The following is a 19687-nucleotide window of genomic DNA, read 5'->3' as shown; positions in this document are numbered from 1 at the left end:
AATTTTGTCGTTTATACCTAATGTAGGAGCTTGTTTATAGGTTAATATGTAGAGTCCAACTTGGATTAGGGTTTCTACCCCAATTTAATATAGAAGTGCTGAGAGTTTGAATTGAACCTGGGTTCCTACTCTAGTTGAACTTGGAGTAGGACTGTTAGCTCAGATTCTTTTAGTAAAGTCTCACTCGTGCTCGAATTGTGTCTTGCTGAATTGGTAGTTTTGTGGGTCTATTATTGGCCTTGAGGCCTAGAATTTGATGGGCGGGTTGAGTGAAATTATTTTCAACAATTATGAAATCAAGATTGTCTATTGATCTTATAAAAAGAAAGTCCATTTGAAGGTAAAAGAAGAAAGTTCTTGCCCGGTTAAAAAACAAGAAAAATAAAAAAGGTAAAGAAAAATAGACGGGCAACAAGACGAAACGATGTAAAAGAGAAAAAGAAATTCAATAGAAAAACTCGCGAGAGCCGAGAAGTAAAGACAAAAGAACGGCAGCATCTCGCATTAAACCGTTGCAGGTAATAAAAGAAAGTAGAAGAACATTGATGAGTCATTCCCCTTGTTTGTTAAACCCCACCTCATTCTCTTACATTTCCCTACATTTTACCATATTATTTATTTTATTTTTTCTTAAAAAATTATTCTTATTTTTATATTAAATTATTCACTTTTATATCACTTCATTTATTTTTTATTATTATTTAAATAAAAAAATTACTACAAAATATATATTTTTCAATTTTTAATACCACTTTTTCATTTTCTTATATAATCATTATTATTATTATTTTTTTTAATTTTTTTTAAAGATGAGTAGTGCCGTGGGGGTGGTGTTGTTTAAGAAACACAGCCATTATACTGAACTGAGAACAAAAACTACAAACGACGACAGACAGACGACGTTTGGGAGACAGATAGAGAAAACAGAGGCACTGACAGACAGCCGGACGTTTTTCCCGACCTGAAAGATCCGAGGTAGCGGAAGAAACTCGAAAGCGAATCGTGATGGAAGGTATTTCTCTCTCTCTCTCTGTCTCTCTCCCAACCCTAAATTCTCTCTCTTTTGACTTCCACTTTGACTGAATTTTACTTCATAAAGAACCCGATTGACTCGAAATTTTCTTCCTGTACTATTTTCCGTTGCTTATGTATTATGATTCGCTTGAATTTCATAGAATTTCCCCTCAGTATTTTCGGATTTTGCTTTGAACACTCTGCAATGTGTGAGAATTCCCTGCCCGATTGGAGTTGTGTATACGCAATGCCATTTATCTTTGCTATTTTCTAAAGGAATTACAATTTTTATTTTTGAAACTTAATTAGAGAGTTTGATGTAATTGACATTTATTCATTAATTGATTCAAGATAGCTGTGGCTTGCTTCCAAGCCGAGCCCTACCATTGGTCTAAACCGCTTGTCACTGTGTCACTGGTGAAGATCTTGCATTTTCCAAAAGGAACGGCAGATTACTGAGTTCAGGCAATATCATTGGTGCAAACTTTCGCCCACCTTCGCCCCTGCCCTTTATGTTTATGTTCTTCTCTGTATCTAACAAAGACACACTCCAACAATTTTATCTTGAAAAAACTTGTTTCTTTGTGAGGCATGAAGTCCCCTACTCATTTTGAAAAAAACTAGCTATCCTCTTACAGGCTATATGTATTTCCACTTATTCGAGTATATATGAAGTCCCCTACTCATTGTGTTTCATTTGCAAAGTATACATCAGGGAAATTTCCATCTGGGTTTGGAGATTTCCTTGTGAAAATATAAAAGGTATGAATGTAGAGGCATTGATCGTATTGGTTATTGTCAAAATGCCTGAAAGAGCTGGTTTAGGTGAGGTGTTACTAGTTATTTAGGTATGAGGTGACTCTGAACTGCCCGACCTTATGTCTATACAATAATCATAAGTAAGGGTTTATTAAGCTGGCTTTTAGAGAGGACGTTATTTTGAATCCCTTTTTTTTTTTTTCCTCAAATGTTTTCCATGTATCATCCTATAGAAAGATCTATTCATGTGTGATTCTCTCTTAGTTGATAGGTATCATTATAATTTTTCTAAAGTTTGGGGGCAAGGGAATTTGTATCCAACATGTGAGATTAATATACTGTTGGTAAATGTGACACTCAAGATGATTCATTTACACCCTTCCTTGGCTTCGCCCTCCAATTTATGGTGGTGAAATTTTAATAAGAAACTAACTTTAATGATAATTTTAATCTTTGAGTTTCTATGCAAGTTTTTTTTTATTTTTTATTTTTTATTATTTATTTATTTATTAGTAAGTTATGCACACACCCAGTAGGACCGATTTGATATTTCTGAAATGGGTTACATGTGTGATTTTGATACTCTTACAAAAAGGTTATGCTTGATTTACTGTCATGTGAACAATATTGCCTAGTTAGGCATTTGATCAATTAAGGCTTAAAACCTAAACTGAAAAAGCTTCAAAAATTTCCAGAACCGAACGGAAGGTAGTCCCGTTCAAATGAGATATGGTACCACATGTCAATTAGCAGCAAGCGCGGGAAAATGAACAGCCAAGATCAAATTTGAGTTGATCGGGTTCAAACGGAGAACGTGTCGTTTGAATGGAACAACGTCTCCATGTGTTAAGCCCATGATTGAGTGGTGGATAAAGATGGATGGCCACGATTTCATCACGAGCATAAAAGACTGATTGGATGCATGTTTTAATGCTGAGTGTTAGGTCCCGTTTGAATGGGAGAACTTCCCGTTTGAATGGAGAAGCATCTCCACGTGTCAAAATTTGTTTGGCGAGACATGACATTGACTCAACAAGTATTTAATACCTCTAACTCAATGCTAATCAAATGTAAGCATATCCCCTTTGAACGCCAGTGCACAATATCAAAAAATTTGTCTATTTAAATGATTGTGAGTGAAAGGAAATTTGCTCCTCCCTTCTTCTATTTGTTTCATCTGAGAGAGAAAGCTAAGGGAGGATTTTTTTAGAGTGATTCTTGAGTATTCTTGAGAGCAGCATGATTGAGTTGAGGAAGTTGGCACTACATACTTTGTCCTCTTGGGGAGTGACTTGATTTCACTCGCATGAGTCTACTTTTTCTAATTTCTTAGAGCTTTGTAAATCTTTTTCTAATCAGTAGGGGTTTGGTTTCTTATAATACATCTTGTATACATGGGTTGCGCTCCTCTGCGCGTTTGATAATATACTTATTACTTATCAAAAAAAAAAGAAAGTATTCTTGAGAAAGAAAGTAAGAGGGGTGAGTGAGAAGTTTGGAAAAAGAAGAGAAAAGCTTAAAGAGGAGCTCCAAGGGTAAGTTGAACACCCTTCTCTCCATGAACTCAAAGTTTTGTATTGTGATTTAGTGTGTTGATGTAATCATTTGTTATTTAGAGATTTTGTGAAGTTGTGTTGCAAAGTAAATGTTGAGTTTTGAACTTGTAGTATTTATAATACGGAAGTATTGTGGTTGTTGTGGTAATGTTTGAGATATGATTTGGAGAAAAGAAAGAAACTAGGGTTGTCATAAAATGGAAGGATTTTTAACGTAAAAAGTTGGTGTTTTGAAATGCATGTTTGGTTGCATGGAATTATATGAAGTAAGAGGAGGATTTGGGAGTGTTAAAAATCAAATTAATTTAGGCTTTTTGTGTTGGGGTGTAGTTTCCGCATGTTGCCGTTCGAACAGCATGAGTGGCATTTGAACGAGGTAGTAACAGAAAACCCCTGTCGAAGTTGCATTTTAACCCTATTTGAACGAGCCGATTCTAGAGATCACTGTTCGTATTCCGTTCGAACGGGACTGTCCAGATGTCAAAAATTAGGGTTTGTTTCAAGGGTTAAGATGGTTTAGCGTCTGGGATGAGTTTTAGGGTTTCCAAACGAAAGTAGGTCCTAATGAGTAAGTGTAATTTGATGCAGACGGACACCTGATACAGGCAAACGAGTAAGCGAAGGATTTAGTATAAGTTGTAAGTAAAGCTTCTTGCCAACAACATAACTGATTTTATCATGAACTGCTTTTTATCATGTATATGCATAGCTTTACTTGTATGAGCCATGCAATATAAGTATTTTATGTATGTCAATATATATTTCACTGTGATTTACATGGTTTACACAAAAAAGGAATTTAAAATAATGGATTGGGAGATTCTGACTCGAGTCATGGGAGCTAGAAGGTTCATGGCCTTGATCATGAACAAATCTCTCTGCTGCAGATGGGGCTTTCACAATCAGATATTACGTAAATACTTTTGGTCTTTGGTTTGTAAAGTAATAGTTTGTCTGTCTCTGTGTTTGGAGCAGGTTGAGAGTTTGTAGGGTCGGGTATGTTTGTGTTGTGCTGCTGAGCTCCTTCAATTGGAATTGTATCTAGGTGTTTGAGTTGTATCCGTCAGTCAGATACGACGTATATATCATATATATATTTAGCCATAATTTACTTATCAAAAAAATATATTTAGCCATAATTAGTCTCTCTAGTTATGACATGTTTTTGTATTATAGCTATAGTATCTTGTAATTAATAGGTGGATTTTAGTTACCTTATTTGTTCTCCTAGATTGCTGTAATCGTTGAGATATAGTCTATAATTAGCTATACAATTACTATATAATACGAGCAACCCTCACATTGAGAGGTATTCAGTACAATTGACATGATATCAAAGCCATCATCTAAATTAGGGTTGTTCTAGGTTTTCAGTTACCTGTTGAGGGGCGTAGGAATTGTCGAGTTGTGATTCGAGATTTATGAGTTGGGTTGGGACTGGATGGTTTTTTTTTCTGTGGCAGTCGATAACTTCAGGGGAGTTTTCGATCATTCTGGTGGGTTCTAAACTGCTATTCAGCAGTTTCTGTTGAGGGTAGCGGCAATTTACATTGATTAGTGGCTGTTGGCAGACCTTTTGGAGGTTGTGGAGAATCCTTGGTGGCTGTCGGCAAGGTCTGTGGTGGTTGTCGGCAGGTTTTGTGTAGACTTGGGCTTTCGGCGATCTGTGGTGCTGTCGGTGATCTGGGTTGTCAGAGATTTGGCGTTGTCGGCAGGTTCAGGTGTGGCTGATTCTATTTTGGTGTGGTGCGGTGAGCGTGGAGTAGCTGTTGCAGGTTTTGGTGTGGTGTCGTGAGTGCGGACTGGGCTTGCAAACTTGTGGGCTTGTGAGCTTGCGGATTGGGCTTGTGGACTGGTAATTGTGGGTTTTTAAGGTTTCTGTTTGGTGAGCTTTGGGCTTGCTGTCCAACAGATCTGGTGGGCCTGTTACTCCTTTATCAGGTTTTATCATTTCTAATTCTATTTTGGTTTCATCATGTCTTCTAGCGAGTCTTTCGGGGTTCGTTTTACTGGAAAAAATTATTCTACTTGGGAATTCTAGTTTCAATTGTTTGTTATGGGAATAGAGTTGTGCGGCCATATTGACGGTAGTGATCCAGCTCCAACGGAATCTAAGGAGTTGGCTAAGTGGAAGGTCAAAGATGCACATGTGATGTCATGGATCTTAGGGTCTGTCGATCCTCATATTGTGCTCAATCTGAGGCCCTATAAGTCTGCAAAGACTATGTGGGAGTATTTGCTGAAGGTTTATCACCAAGATAATACTGCATGTCGTTTTCAGTTGGAATATGAGATTACTAGTTACAGTCAAGGCAATCTCTCCATTCAAGAGTATTTTTCTGGTTTTCAGAATTTGTGGGGAGAATTTTCTAATATGGTTTATGCGAAGGTACCTGCTGCATCTCTCTCTGCTGTTTAGGCTGCTCATGAGCAGATCAAGAGAGATCAATTCTTGATGAATTGGTGCCCTGAATTTGAGGTTACTCATTCAAATTTGATGAACCGGGATCCTTCTCCATCTTTGGATGTTTTTTTTGGAGAATTTCTTCGCGAGGAGCAGCGTCTTCTCACACAGGCTATGTTCCAGCAAGATTCCAACCCAAATCCAGTAGACTATGAAGCCTACGGGAAAGGGAAGGGTAAGGATATGCGCAATGTCCAGTGTTTCAGCAGCAAGGAGTATGGTCATATTGCCGCCAACTGTGCAAAAAAATCGTGCAACTACTATAAGAAACAGGGCCACTTTATCAAAGAATGTCCCACTCGGCCTCAGAATCGTCAAGCTACCGCCTATCAGGCTGCAGTGAACACCTCTTCTGCTCCAATGATGTCCTTAGCTTCTTCTTCTGCGGCTGGATCATTTGTTCTTACTCCTGAAATGGTCCAACAGATGATTATGTCAGCATTTTCGGCCTTAGGGCTCCAAGGTAATGGTACTACTTCGTATAAGTCTTGGCTTATTGATTCTGCTGCATCCAATCATATGACCAAATCATCTAATACTCTTTGCAATGTTCGTCCATATCTTGGTTCGTCTCATATTCAAGTAGCTAATGGGAGTCATTTAGCTATTAATGAAGTAGGAGATATCAATCCTTCATTCAGAGATGTTTATGTATCTACTGGACTTTCTAATAGTCTTATTTCAGTTGGCTAGTTAGTTGAAAAAACTATGATGTCCATTTCTCTCGTGATGGTTGTCTTGTGCAGATCAGGTGTCGAGGAAGATACTCGCGTAGGGGCCTAAAGTTGGCAGACTATTTCCATTGCACTTTTCAATTCCTAGTTGTTTATCTTTGGCTTGTATGACAGTTAACACTCCAAACGAAGTATGGCACAAACGTTTGGGTCATCCAAACTCTGTTATTCTGTCTCATATGTTAAATTCTGGTTTGTTAGGCAATAAAGAACGAGTTTCTAAAAATTTGTCATTTGACTGTTCTGTCTGCAAACTTGGTAAGAGTAAGACACTTTCTTTTTCTTCTCATGGTGGTCGTGGTGCAAAATGCTTTGATATTGTGCATAGTGATGTATGGGGCATTTCTCCTGTAATTTCTTATGCTCGATATAATTATTTTGTGACATTCATAGATGATTTCAATTGGTATACTTGGGTCTATTTTCTTCGGGCCAAATCTGACGTCCTATCTGTTTTTAAGACCTTTGTAGCATATATTGAGAATTAATTTTCTACAGGTAGATTTTGAGGTCTAATTCTAATGGAGAATACATGTCTCCCGAGTTTCATGATTTCTTACACCACAAAGGAATTGTCTCTCAGCGCTCTTGTCCTTATACTCCTCAGCAAAATGTGGTGGCGGAACGAAAGAACCGACATCTCTTGGACGTTGTTCGCATCTTATTGCTTGAGTCATCCATTCCGTCTAAATTTTGGGTTGAGGCATTATCTACTTCAGTTTACTTAATTAATAGACTGCCCTCTCAGGTCTTGAATTTTGATTCTCCTTATTATCGTTTGTATCATTAGCATCCTAGCTATCTTAATCTGCATACTTTTGGATGTGTTTGTTTTGTTCATTTACCTCCTCATGAACGTCACAAACTTTCTGCTCAGTTTGTTAAATGTGCCTTTATGGGTTATAGTATTTCTCACAAAGGTTATGTTTGCTATGATCCTTGTTCTATCAAATTTTGTATATCTCGTAATGTTGTTTTCTTTGAGAATCAATGTTTCTTTTCTACACATGTTGCGTCATTGCTTGAGATTAGTATTCTACCTTGTTTTGATGAATTGCCTCTTCTGCCTGAACGGTTCAAACTTGGAATTGTGTATACTCGATGTCTACCGACTTTGTCCCTTCTCGTGACTGACCCTTCATCTAAAACTGTTCCGACAACTTCTCCTCAGATTGACCTGCCATCTGAGACAGTTCCTGAGTCTGGTTCTCGACGATCTACCCGAGTATCACGTCCTCCTGATCGGTATGGTTTTTTTCACACTTCTTTCAATGCTATTTTGTCTTCTATTTCCATCCCTACATGCTTTTCCGAGGCTGTTAAATATGAATGTTGGCGGAAAGTGATGGATGAGGAACTTCGGGCTCTCCAGGACGATTATACATGGGACGTGGTTCCTTGCCCCTCTAATGTTAAAGCCATCGGTTGTAAATGGGTTTACTCGATTAAGCTTCACTCTGATGTGACTCTGGATCAGTAGAAGGCACGATTAGTTGCTCTTGGGAATAGGCAAGAATATGGGGTGGACTATAACATTTGCTCTGGTGGCGAAGATGACCATAGTGTGTACAGTTATTTCTATTGCCACCTCCCAAGGCTGGCCACTTCACCAGATGGACGTCAAAAATGCTTTTCTTCATGGTGATCTCAAAGAGGATATTTACTTGACTCCTCCTCCGGGTTTGTTTTCTTCTCCATCTACTGTTGTGTGTAAGTTAAAGTGGTCTCTCTATGGCTTAAAACAGGCTCCCCGGGCATGGTTTGAAAAATTCAGGTCTACTCTGCTTTGCTTCTCCTTTGTTCAAAGCCAATTTGACTCCTCTTTGTTCCTTTGCAAGACTCCGACTGGTCTCATTCTTTACTTGTGTATGTGGATGATATTGTCATTACTGGCACTGACTCCAGTTTGATTGCCCATCTCAAGTAGAATCTTCAGGCGTCTTTTCATATGAAAGACCTTGGTCTTCTTACATATTTTTTGGGGTTGGATGTGCACACTGATTCTTCAGGTATATTGTTGGATCAACACAAATATACCAAAGACTTGATTAGCCTGGCTGGTCTTCAGGATTCTTCTTCGGTGGATACTCCTATGGAGGTTAATGTGAAATATCGAAGTGAGAAGGGTGATCTTCTTTTTGATCCTATTGTGTTCCGACAGTTGGTAGGCAGCTTGAACTATTTGACTATTACTCAGCCTGATATTTCCTTTGCTGTCCAGCAGGTTAACCAGTTTATGCAAACTCCATGCCATCTTCATTTAGCTGTTGTTTGCCGTATCGTTCAATATCTTCGGGGGTCACCTGGCCGTGGATTTTTCTTTCCAACCGGCTCTCCTCTTTGCCTTGTTGCTTATAGTGATGCGGATTGGGCCGGATGTCTTGATACTCGGTGGTCTGTCACGGGTTGGTGCATGTTTCTTGGTGATTCTTTGATTTCTTGGAAGAGTAAGAAACAAGCTCGCGTTTCTAAATCATCTATTGAATCCGAATATCGGGCAATGTCTGCTACTTGTTCTGAGATTGTTTGGCTTAGTGGGCTTCTGGCTGAGCTTGGTTTTTCTCAATTTGATTCTACTCCCCTTCATGCTGATAATACTAGTGCCATTCAAATAGCTGCTAATCCTGTTTACAATGATTGTACGAAGGGAAGCCTTGGACACTCGTGTTATCTCTCTCCCTCATGTTTCCACTAATTTCCAGATAGCTGACGTTTTCACGAAGGCCATGACACGACAGCGTCATCAGTTCCTTGTGGGCAAATTGATGCTTCTTGATCGACCAGCATCAATTTGAGGGGGGATGTCAGTCAGATACGGCATATATATCATATATATTTAGCCATAATTAGTCTCTCTAGTTATGACATGTTTTTGTATTATAGCTATAATATCTTGTAATTAATAGGTGGATTTTAGTTACCTTATTTGTTCTCCTAGACTGCTGTAATCTTTGAGATATAACCTGTAATTAGCTATACAATTCCTATATAATACGAGGAACCCCTACATTGAGAGGTATTTAGTACAATTGACAGTATCTATGTTATGCTGCTATTATGCAGCAGAGGTCCAGTTGCTGGTTTGTATCTGGAATGTGAGTTGTAATCTGCTTGTTGTTATAGAAGTTGCTTATTCATCCAAAAAAAGAAGAAGAGGAATTTAAAAGAAGAGTTTGAAGAAAAATAAGTGTTGGAAATGAAAAGACTAGTTTAATAAAGAATTAAATTTTTATGAGAAATGAAAATTTTAATGACCTAGTGTCGAGTGGGGGAGTACAATTGCAATGCAGTGTTAGGTGGGGAAATATGCTTGACGACTTTGTGTAAAGTGGGGGAGTATGCTTAAATGACCTAGTGCTAGGTGGGGGAGTACGCCTAATGCTCTTGTGTTAAGTGGGAGAGTACGCTTAACAACTCAATATTAGGTGGGGGAGTACACCTAGTGACATAGTGTTAAGTGGGGGAGTACGTTTAACAAAACTATAAATTAAACTAATAAAATATGTTTTTAGATTATAAATATGTATCATGTGCGTGTTTTGATTTTCATAATGTTTCTTATTATTATTTGCTAAGCAAATGAGTTGAATATATATACTACGATATGACACTGGAAAAGAAAATGCTAAGAATTTCCAGTTTTAGTGTCTACTATGAAAGAAAAATCTCTCTCATAAGTTTTACACAAACATTTTTGCAAAGGCACATTGTCGCGATAGTTTTCTAAAACCCTTGCATCCATTATAAAAGAAAAGTTTATTTTGATCTTGAGAACTACCTTTTATTTCAAAATGACTTTGATAAAAAAAAAAAGAAAAAAAAGAGAGAAATTTTAAAGTAAATAGGGGCTCACATCACACACATAGTATTGACTGGATGTTTTTCTTACTGAGCTGTGGACTCACCATTTCCACCTGTAAAATTGTTTAATTTTACAGATATAGCTGCGGTAGGCAAGGAGGTGCCCAATAATCACTTGGACTACTATCCTTAGGATTTGGGGAAGGTCCAGCTTTTGAGGTTCAGGATATTTTGTGGAGGACCAGTCAGGCTCAGGCCTTGTGTATGTATAAACTTTGGATAATGTATAGTATAGGGTAGCAATGATATCTATGTGTTATCAGAACATATTATCCGTTAATGAAGTAATCTGTTAGTTAGTGCTTTGGTGCCCAATTTACAGTTTATAATATGAGTTTGTGGTTTCAATAAAAGAATACATGGCATTTTCCGTTGCGTTGTTTAGGTAATAGTAGTATCGCCACATGGATTAACATTATGTGTCAAAAAGTAGACTCAGCTTAAATGAAGTACCCCAAGCTAGATTGTGGGTGGATTTGAAGACAAAGTTCAGTAATATCTCAAAATTATTGCCTGAAGTTGACTTGGAGAAGATCGCAATACTGTGCTATTGAATTTTGTAATAAATGAAGGGAGAGTATGAGTCATTCTATGGGACTGATTGCAGGAAGAAAGAGAGATGTTGACTGGAAAATAAGAGACTAGCATTTTCTTTTTTCACTTCGAGACTGAAATAGTAGAACGACTTGGATTTGTTGGTCAATGGTTTAGGACTGGAAATTTTTTTTCCCTCATAAATGGTAGCTGTTATCACCAAATCCAAAATTATCTCATCTTGACTGTGGCAAAGTTCGACTTGAAGAACTTGATTTACTCTTTCTAGTAGGTCTGTTGTGATTTAAGTAGTAGCTGTCGTTCAATTCAAGAGGTATAACCCTGATTTGAATATCATGTGTGTGTGTGTGTTATTTGTAATCAATATTTAATCTTCCTATGTGTACTTAAGGTCATAATTGCTTGAATTTTGTCTTGATTTTTAATTCATGTTAATGACATTTCCATTGATGCAATTGTTCTGCATGGAAATATGTTATTTTGAATTTCCTCTTAATATAATATATTGACCGAGTATTTGCTATTGCCATAAAATGGGGACTGGTTGTAGCATGGTTGTCAAAATGCCTGGGTAATCCTAGAGGATGGCCATGCTACTTTTTTAGATGTTCTCCATGGGTGCTATATAACCTTACGTTTTTCAAGCTACATATTGTGTCTAAAAGGTTTCACACATTATGTGTCTGTATTAACTCCTTTATAGCCAATTCTAAGAACAATTCTTTTTCCAGAAAAGAAGAATTTAGAGTATTGAATTTTCAAATTAAGCTTTACAACGCTCCAAGATTTTTTATATCTGATACTCATATGATGGCAAACTATTGCAGAGGAGCAGGGATTTGCGTATACTTTTTGGAACCTTTAGAATATTCTAATGATAAGATGCCATTTATGTAAAAAGGCTAGCACAATAAGTGTAGCTAGTTGCCAATACCTCACCAAAGCTTAAAAAAATAACATGATGTGTTTGTTGAGAGAGAGAGAGAGATGGACTTCTTCTCTTCATACTGTGCCACCAGGAAGTCGTTTTATTCAAATTAAATATTCCACTAATTTTTAATACATTTTGAGTAGGACCTATTCAACATCATACCCTTCCAGCTAAAGACCTTTATGTTGGTGCTACGTAGAACTTAAGCTTAGTTGCATTGCAATACACAAAGGGAGTGCCTAGGGTACTAACTAGATGTCTACATTCTTATCCATACTCAACAGCCTGTGTCATGGTCTTAAATCTGAATTGATGGTCTGATAACGACAGATAAGAGACGATGTACGCTAAGGGAGTGATTGTGTTTTCACATCTTGTTTTTGTTGCACTTAAGAATAAATAAATAGATAAATAAGAATCTTATTTTTTTTTTTTGTTAGATCTTTCTTTATGGTAAAAATAAGTAGATATAAATAAAAATCTTATATTGTGTTTTTTGGACCATGTTTGATAAAGTGTTTTGTTTCTCTTTTCTGTTTTTAAACACTGAAAAACACTTTTTAGAATAGTTACCAGGTGATTTTTTATGGGATGTGGCCTCCACCACGAATACACTTTTCCAAATAAACCACAAAACATTTTTCAAAAAACTAGACACAAATATTTTTTTAGAAATTTCCAAACCTTCGAATATGAATATTTTGAAAACATTTACTTATTTCTTTTCAGGTGTGGAGATTGACTTGTTACTTATATAAATATATAATGTGTTTTTTAATAAAAGTCACCTCCAATGGAGTGAGGAGATGACTGGGTGGCCAACCCTAACCGGATAGAAAGGTTGGCCCCGGGTCCACCTTTTATCTTTTGCCTTTTTTGTTTTATTTCTTTTTTGCTACCCCTGATTTTTGTCTTTTTGGTTTGCTCTCTTTTAATTTTTTTGAAAACATTTATCTAATTTTTGCATTTCATATATATATATATTTTCAAAAGTCTTACTAAGCGAGTTTTCTTCTATAGAGCCTACAGTCAAACTTTTCAAATGTGGCTCCTACTGAAGACACTTCTAAATTCTTACATTTTCAAAAACTCTTTTCAAGAACACCAAGAAGTTGGCTCAAGTGGTAAGGGCCTTAGTCTTGGTGGCATTTCTATCAAGTTTAAGGTTCGAATCCCCTTTGGTGCAAACAATTCTTTAGGGATTTGCCTGCCGGTGAAGCTAGAGTCTTACTCGATTCGTGTGGAGGGGGCACTTTGCACGGGTCCGGGATTTGCCCAAGAGGAATAGGTACACAAAGTGGCCCTAGCCCCTGCCTTAGAGGGGTTTAAAAGAACTCTTCAAAATACAAAATCCAAAACTTCACCAAATATACACTCAATCTCTTATCCTGTTTCTCTTCTTTTGTTAAGTTTCTTTTCTTTTTTTCTCTTCCATAATTTTTAGTGGTGGGTATTAGGCTTTTTGCTAGAGGATGAGCACATTATTTGGTCTCTTCTTATCACATATTTTGGTTGAGACTAAAGCTATGAAAAGAATGCCTTATTGTAACGTTGACATACTTTTGTGTATCCCACTTTATTGCTGTGGTCAAAGCTATCATCTGTTTTTTGATAATTTTTCGCCGCATCTTTTATATATCATTTAGTTCTTTAATGTTTGCATCACGGGAGGATTTGTGAACTCTTCATATTTGACAGGTGAATTCCCAGACCAGGAATCAGTAGGGTCTGGGACAAAAAGATCTAGTGTATCATCTAGTAGGTCTCGGAATCGAAAGGACTTCTTTCATAGATTTGGGGATAGTAAACACCTGACTGCAAAACTTGAAGACTGGTTTGATTTATTAACAGAAAAGTCAGCAGCAAAAATGCCTGCCTTTGATGTTCCTTTTGAGTTAATAGAACTTCAAAAATTTGATTATGCATTAGAAGGGATTACATTTCAGCAGCTGATTCGGATGCCCAATGCTGTTTATGCTTCTACTTCTGATGCTGTAGAAGCAACTGCTTATCTTGCAATTGAAGACTTTTTACATGCGAGTGTCAAGGGCTTGTGGGAAGCATTTTGGAGTCAGGATAAGCCCATGCCTTTCTCTGTCAGCTGTCTGGCCAATGCTAACTTGAAATTCTACCAGGCTGAGGAGGCCATTGCTAACGGTAAGCTTGGAGATCTTTGTGCTACTGGTATAATGCTTCAAAACCCTAGGCATCCCCATGGTAAGTGGGACCATATTCTTGAACTGGCTCTTTTGAGACCTGATATTGGGATCCTAGCTGCGGATAGTGACCAGCGGCCCTCTCTTTCTGTGCTAGGGGAGGCCCTCTTTTATGCTCTTCGTATACTACTATCAAGAAGCTTAAGCAGATTGAGTTTCTCTGAGAGTTCAAACACAGTCTTTGTTCTTCTTGTCGATTCTCAATATGGTGGGGTTGTAAAAGTTGAAGGAGACGTACATAAGTTGGAATATGATGTGAATAATGTTTATGAATGTGCTGCTGATTGGATAAAAAACCATTCTAGAATTGCAGTTTCTCCAGTTGATAGAATCTGGAACAAGCTTGGAAATGCCAATTGGGGAGATATTGGTGCTTTACAGGTACTCTTTGCAACCTTCCACTGTATCATGCAGTTTGCTGGAATGCCCAAGCACTCTATTGAGGATTTAGCTGTTGACCATGGTTCTCGCCTTCAAACAAGAAGAGTGGAGAGGCAGTTGGAGGATACCAGAGTGAATGGAAATGGTTTATTTCGGCATCAGCAGCATACAGTTTCCCCTGAAATTGTAGAAGTTCACGAAGATTCCAATAAAATTCATTCTGAAGAGATGATGAAGTTAGAAGTAGGATCAATATTATGGTTAGAGGATTCAAACTGGCAAAGGGGTTATCAGATTAACGAGGTCTTGAGTACTGCTGAATTTTCATATTACCTTGCATCTCCTGTGGAAGACCCAGGAAAAAGTCAGTTTCTATATGTTGGCTCCCATCCTTCTCAGCTGGAACCAGCATGGGAAGATATGAATTTATGGTATCAAGTTCAGAGACAGACTAAAATATTGACCATCATGAAACAGAAAGGCCTATCTTGCAAGTATCTGCCGCAGTTGATTGCATCTGGCAGGATTATTCACCCTGGTGAGTGTCGAAGACCCAGTGCAGGAGGAAACTGTGACCACCCTTGGTGTGGCACTCCAATTCTTGTGACCAGCCCAATTGGAGAAACTGTGGCTGACATGGTGAGTGAAGGTCGATTTGGTTCAGATGAGGCAATCAGGTGTTGTCACGATTGCTTATCTGCACTTTCAACTGCCAGTTCTGCTGGGATTCGGCATGGAGACATCAGGCCAGAGAATATACTTTGTGTGAGGTCTGGCGCAAGGCATCCTCATTTTGTTCTTATTGGCTGGGGACATGCTATTCTTGAAGATAGGGACCGCCCTGCCATGAATCTTCATTTCTCATCAACTTATGCTCTTCAGGAGGGAAAGTTGTGCTCGGCTTCAGATGCGGAGAGTCTGGTTTATATGCTTTATTATTCCTCTGGTGGAGCTTTTCCTGATCTGGATTCAGTTGAAGGAGCATTGCAGTGGAGAGAGACCTCTTGGTCGAGGAGGTTGATTCAGCAGAAGCTTGGTGATGTCTCAACTGTGTTGAAAGCATTTGCTGATTATGTTGACAGTCTATGTGGAACGCCCTATCCGATGGACTATGATATATGGTTAAGACGGTTAAGGAGAAATCTTCGTGAGGATGATTATGGGAAGGAAATCGACACATCAGGCTAGGATATTTTTCCATTTGCCACAGGTGAAACAAATCATCTGGATCATTTTTATCGTTATAAATATATCTATATATATATATATATATTCCTGATTGTGGGCAATTCAGACTTCCGGTAGAAGTCTCTGAAACATGATGTCAGTTTAACTCATTCAAGGATCTTGGATTTCTGGGTGTTGATTTTGCTGTTTCGCTTCTTGAATATCTCTGGGACTGCTTTTTGATATATGCATGGATGAGACAAACTGTGAAGGTTGTACAGACACTGTCTGGTTATAGCGTGTTCGTGGACTGCGTTTTCCAGCAATTCTCCACATATTTGTGCAATTCAGCACCCTGCTTATTATGTAGAGGATCCAGAAGATCGATGCTTTCAGCTCATGTGAGTTTCTTATGGACATATAGTATATTAATTACAACCATTCCTTTGTAAAGAAATGAGTCACTGTGATTGCCCTGAAAGGTAGTTGTAATTGTGAGGTTATGAGATTGGACTCAGTATTCTGATTTGTTTAGGGCATCAACCATGTCTGTAAATGTGTTGCCCCTTTTTTATTTATTTATTTTTCAGCGGGTGGGGTGATGGTCCATGAGAATTTTATGAAGCCCTTACAACCAGCATTATTGGTTCAAATTGATGTATCCGTCATAAGTTCCTGTCCTTGATTGTTAGAATTATGATCAGTTTTCAATATGAGTATTCAAAGTATGCTGTAACTCTATTATGTAGCCACAGAGAGGTTCATGAGGTTCAGTTGGTTCTGCTTGGGTAGTTTGCATAGAGCATTTGGTTCTCTATTTGCCTTTAAATATTATTTATCTTTCTTTTTTTAATTATATTCTTGCCAACACTTGATCAAAGGAAAAAATAAAAACAATAAACAAAGAGAAAGTAACCATTTGAAGTGAATATTTAATTTCTCTAGTGTGTTACAGTGAATAGCACCAAATTACTATTTACTATAGTAATGAATGTATTATAACTAGTATGAAGCTACTTAGTTGGAGGTTAAAAAATGGCAATATTAGCTAAAGCTAGCTAATATATCCCTTTTAGCTAGTATGTTGGAGTTGTGTTGGAGTTGCCAAGGGGCAACTTTATCCTACATACGCTAGGCTATTCTTTCCTATTCTTTTAAATTTATTTTCCTATTCTTTCCTATTCTTTTAAATTTATTTTAAACATTTTGGAGAGAAGAGTGAATCACAACAATCTCGTTAAAAAGAAAAAAAAGAAGAAGCACATTTTAAGTTTTTAAAAGAGTAAAATGGTGCAAGTATACCAGAAGATATTCAATGAAATTGGTTTCACATCTATGTTCAAACGGTTCTTCAAATGTTATCCTTGGTGGCAATTGCTCAATTTGCTATATTATAAAATAAAATAAAATCTCATTAACAAAAATCATAAACAAGGAATGCATTTAGACATATCAGAAAATTCAAATTATTTTAGGCTATTTCACCATAAACTTAAATAATATTTACCTGACGAGAATAACATTTTGCATGCGAGTCAGAGTTACCATTCTGAATGTTGAGAAAACAATTAGTTTATTGTGAGTAAAATGAAAATGTAATTTATCATATACTATTAAACTTAATAAGTCATATGACATGAATGTAAATTTATAGAGTTAGAATAAATTCATCCATAATCAAGTCTTTTACAATGAAAAAGCATTATGAACATCCATAGCCTAATCCACCAAAATGTATGTAAGAAACTCAAATTAGTTCATTGAGTTAACTTTTAAACAAATTTACCAACTGCTTGGAAACACGAGTGGTCTGAACTACAACTACCAGATCTTATTCAAATATGAGACATATATATATATATATTTTTTTTTGAGAAAACCTTAGGTCCGGATGCGCTGCAAAATTCCACTTTTACAGCAACAATCAAAACTTGACACATCAGCCAAGAGCATAAAATTCAATAGAAATGAAAACACTTGATCAACTAACTATTCAATAGAAAATTCTCTTCATTTTCCCGCTCTCCCACATGCTCCCGCCCCCTCTCTCTCCCAAATTCCCCTGCCACCTCCCACCCCACCACCACAACCGGCCACCACCAACCAGCGCCTCCGACCACCAAGAATTTTTGCCGCCCACCACGAAGGCCGAACGCCAACCATCCGGAATCCATGGAGCCACCGCCAGAATCCGCCCAAGAGAGAGAGATAGATGATGTTGGTGGCCCAGGCACACGGGTCTGGCTGTGACCCACGCTGGTCTGGCTAAATGTTGGTTTTTGATTTTCTAGTTTTTGGCTTACTCTTGTTGGTGTTCGTGGGTTGCTGAGTCTTGTTGGTTTTTGGCTTACACTTGTTGGTGTTCTTGTTGGCGTTCAGCTAATTGCGATGGCGGCGTTCGGCTGCTTCGGACCTTCAGTGGTTTCCGTTGAGTTGGGTTTTTTTTTTGTAAACAATTGAGTTGGGGCTTTGAACGGGCAAGAGAAAGAGAAAGATGATGAAATTTGTTTAAGGATCTGGTGTTTCCAAGTCTATTGCATTTTGTGTAATTAACTGACGTGGCAGCTTCTAATTTGGTGATGGAAAAGAAGACATTTGCAGCCCATCCGGATGTAAGGGGCTCTCATATATATATTTTTATATATAAATTAATAAGATCTCATTCAAATCTAATTTTTATTTTTTATTTTTTATAAAGTAATAATATCCATTTCTTATTGGTTTTCATATCATAACTTTTCTGAGAACTCATTTACTATTTAGATGTGATTCAAGGGCAAGAAAAATAGGAAGAAATGACCGGGATGTTCATTTTTCTTAATTGCTTTTAGCACTTTCAAGTGTTAGTTTTGTATTTTTATAATTGCACAATACTATGGTACGATTGTCGTTTCAAGACTTTTATTTGATAAATGGAAATAAAACTTCCACAAATCATGTTATTATTCATTGCATATATATATATATATATGGCTCTAGTGTTGGCATTTTCATTTTACAGGTGCTTAGCCCTTGTCTTCTCTACAGTACAACAGTAAGGTAGCGTAAGAAGGGTAACACGTTAAATATAATATAATTGGTATATGATTTGGTTTTTACTGGTATTAGTGGGATCTTTGATGATTTGGTTGTTGGAGTGCCTCACTACCCCTTTAGGCACTTGTGTATGATGTCTTATTGTCTATGCCAAAAATATAAGTTGAAGTGCTGTGAGCATTAGGCATAATTTGTTTTAAATGTGGATCTCTCACTATACAAGCTCATGACTTCTTCTGTTTGTTTATAAGTCTATTATTCTTTTTTGCATAGCCATGTTGATTTTGAGGCTTTGAGGTATGTCCATTATATTTTATATTTTTTATTCTCATGTGTATATGCAATAATCTCCCTCTCAAGTGTGAGTTTTTCCACTTTGCTATACTAGCCATCAAACGAAAACTGTTTTTTAAGTACCTTTATCCCTACTTAAGGAAAAGAGGCATTTTTTAGCACTTTTGAGCCTAATTAAGGAACTCTTGTTTCTGTACGTACTATTACACTATACTGCATACCACCATCGAATCTGATATCATTTATTATTCCTTAGGGAGTTTTCTTCAATAAGACCATAATATAACATATAAGACACTACTCAACTCAAAACTTAAGCAAATAGATTTGGGAATAATTGTATTACATTAACAACTCATTCTCATGATATGTTTCCAACATGAAACTTAATTGTTTTCTACTCACATGTGTTTACTTGATAATTTCTCCCTCACGTGTGACTCCATCGACTATACTGTCCCTTGATAATCTCTTTATTTCTCGTGATTTTCTTTTTTCTTCTTCTTCCTTAGTTACAGTTACACAACGCCCTTGTGCTTTTGTACAAGTCCATCTGTCATCATCATCTTGCTGAAAGTACCAGTGGACCGATTCCGAAGATGTCAATTAGTAGATTGAATTTGCGGCTTTCGTGACTCTCTGATTTCCAAGAAAGAAGATCCCCCAAAGGAAGTTGTGGTAAAAATGGAAGATGAAGAAGAAGTAAATGAAATCCCAGA

At 37.3% G+C, this 19687-nt stretch overlaps 1 protein-coding gene across 2 annotated transcripts; it reads left to right on the top strand.

The window, feature by feature from the left end:
• The first annotated feature begins 852 nt into the window (after positions 1 to 852).
• LOC132191673 (uncharacterized) lies at positions 853 to 16376 on the top strand. Of its 2 annotated transcripts, none has more exons than XR_009441297.1 (2): positions 853 to 1012; positions 10466 to 12519. XR_009441297.1 is itself a non-coding variant. In XM_059606766.1 (2 exons), the coding sequence occupies exons 1-2, from the start codon at positions 1006 to 1008 to the stop codon at positions 15657 to 15659; spliced, it is 2094 nt and encodes a 697-aa protein (XP_059462749.1). In that variant the 5' UTR covers positions 853 to 1005; the 3' UTR covers positions 15660 to 16376. The 2 variants fall into 2 exon arrangements, 1 of the variants encoding a protein (XP_059462749.1); XM_059606766.1 differs by lacking the exon at positions 10466 to 12519 and adding an exon at positions 13573 to 16376.
• Positions 16377 to 19687: the final 3311 nt, after the last annotated feature.

This window comes from Corylus avellana, chromosome ca9, assembly GCF_901000735.1.
Source record: "Corylus avellana chromosome ca9, CavTom2PMs-1.0".
NCBI lineage: Eukaryota > Viridiplantae > Streptophyta > Magnoliopsida > Fagales > Betulaceae > Corylus > Corylus avellana.
The sequence above is the reverse complement of the archived record's forward strand: the minus strand, read 5'-3'. Positions and strand labels throughout refer to the sequence as shown.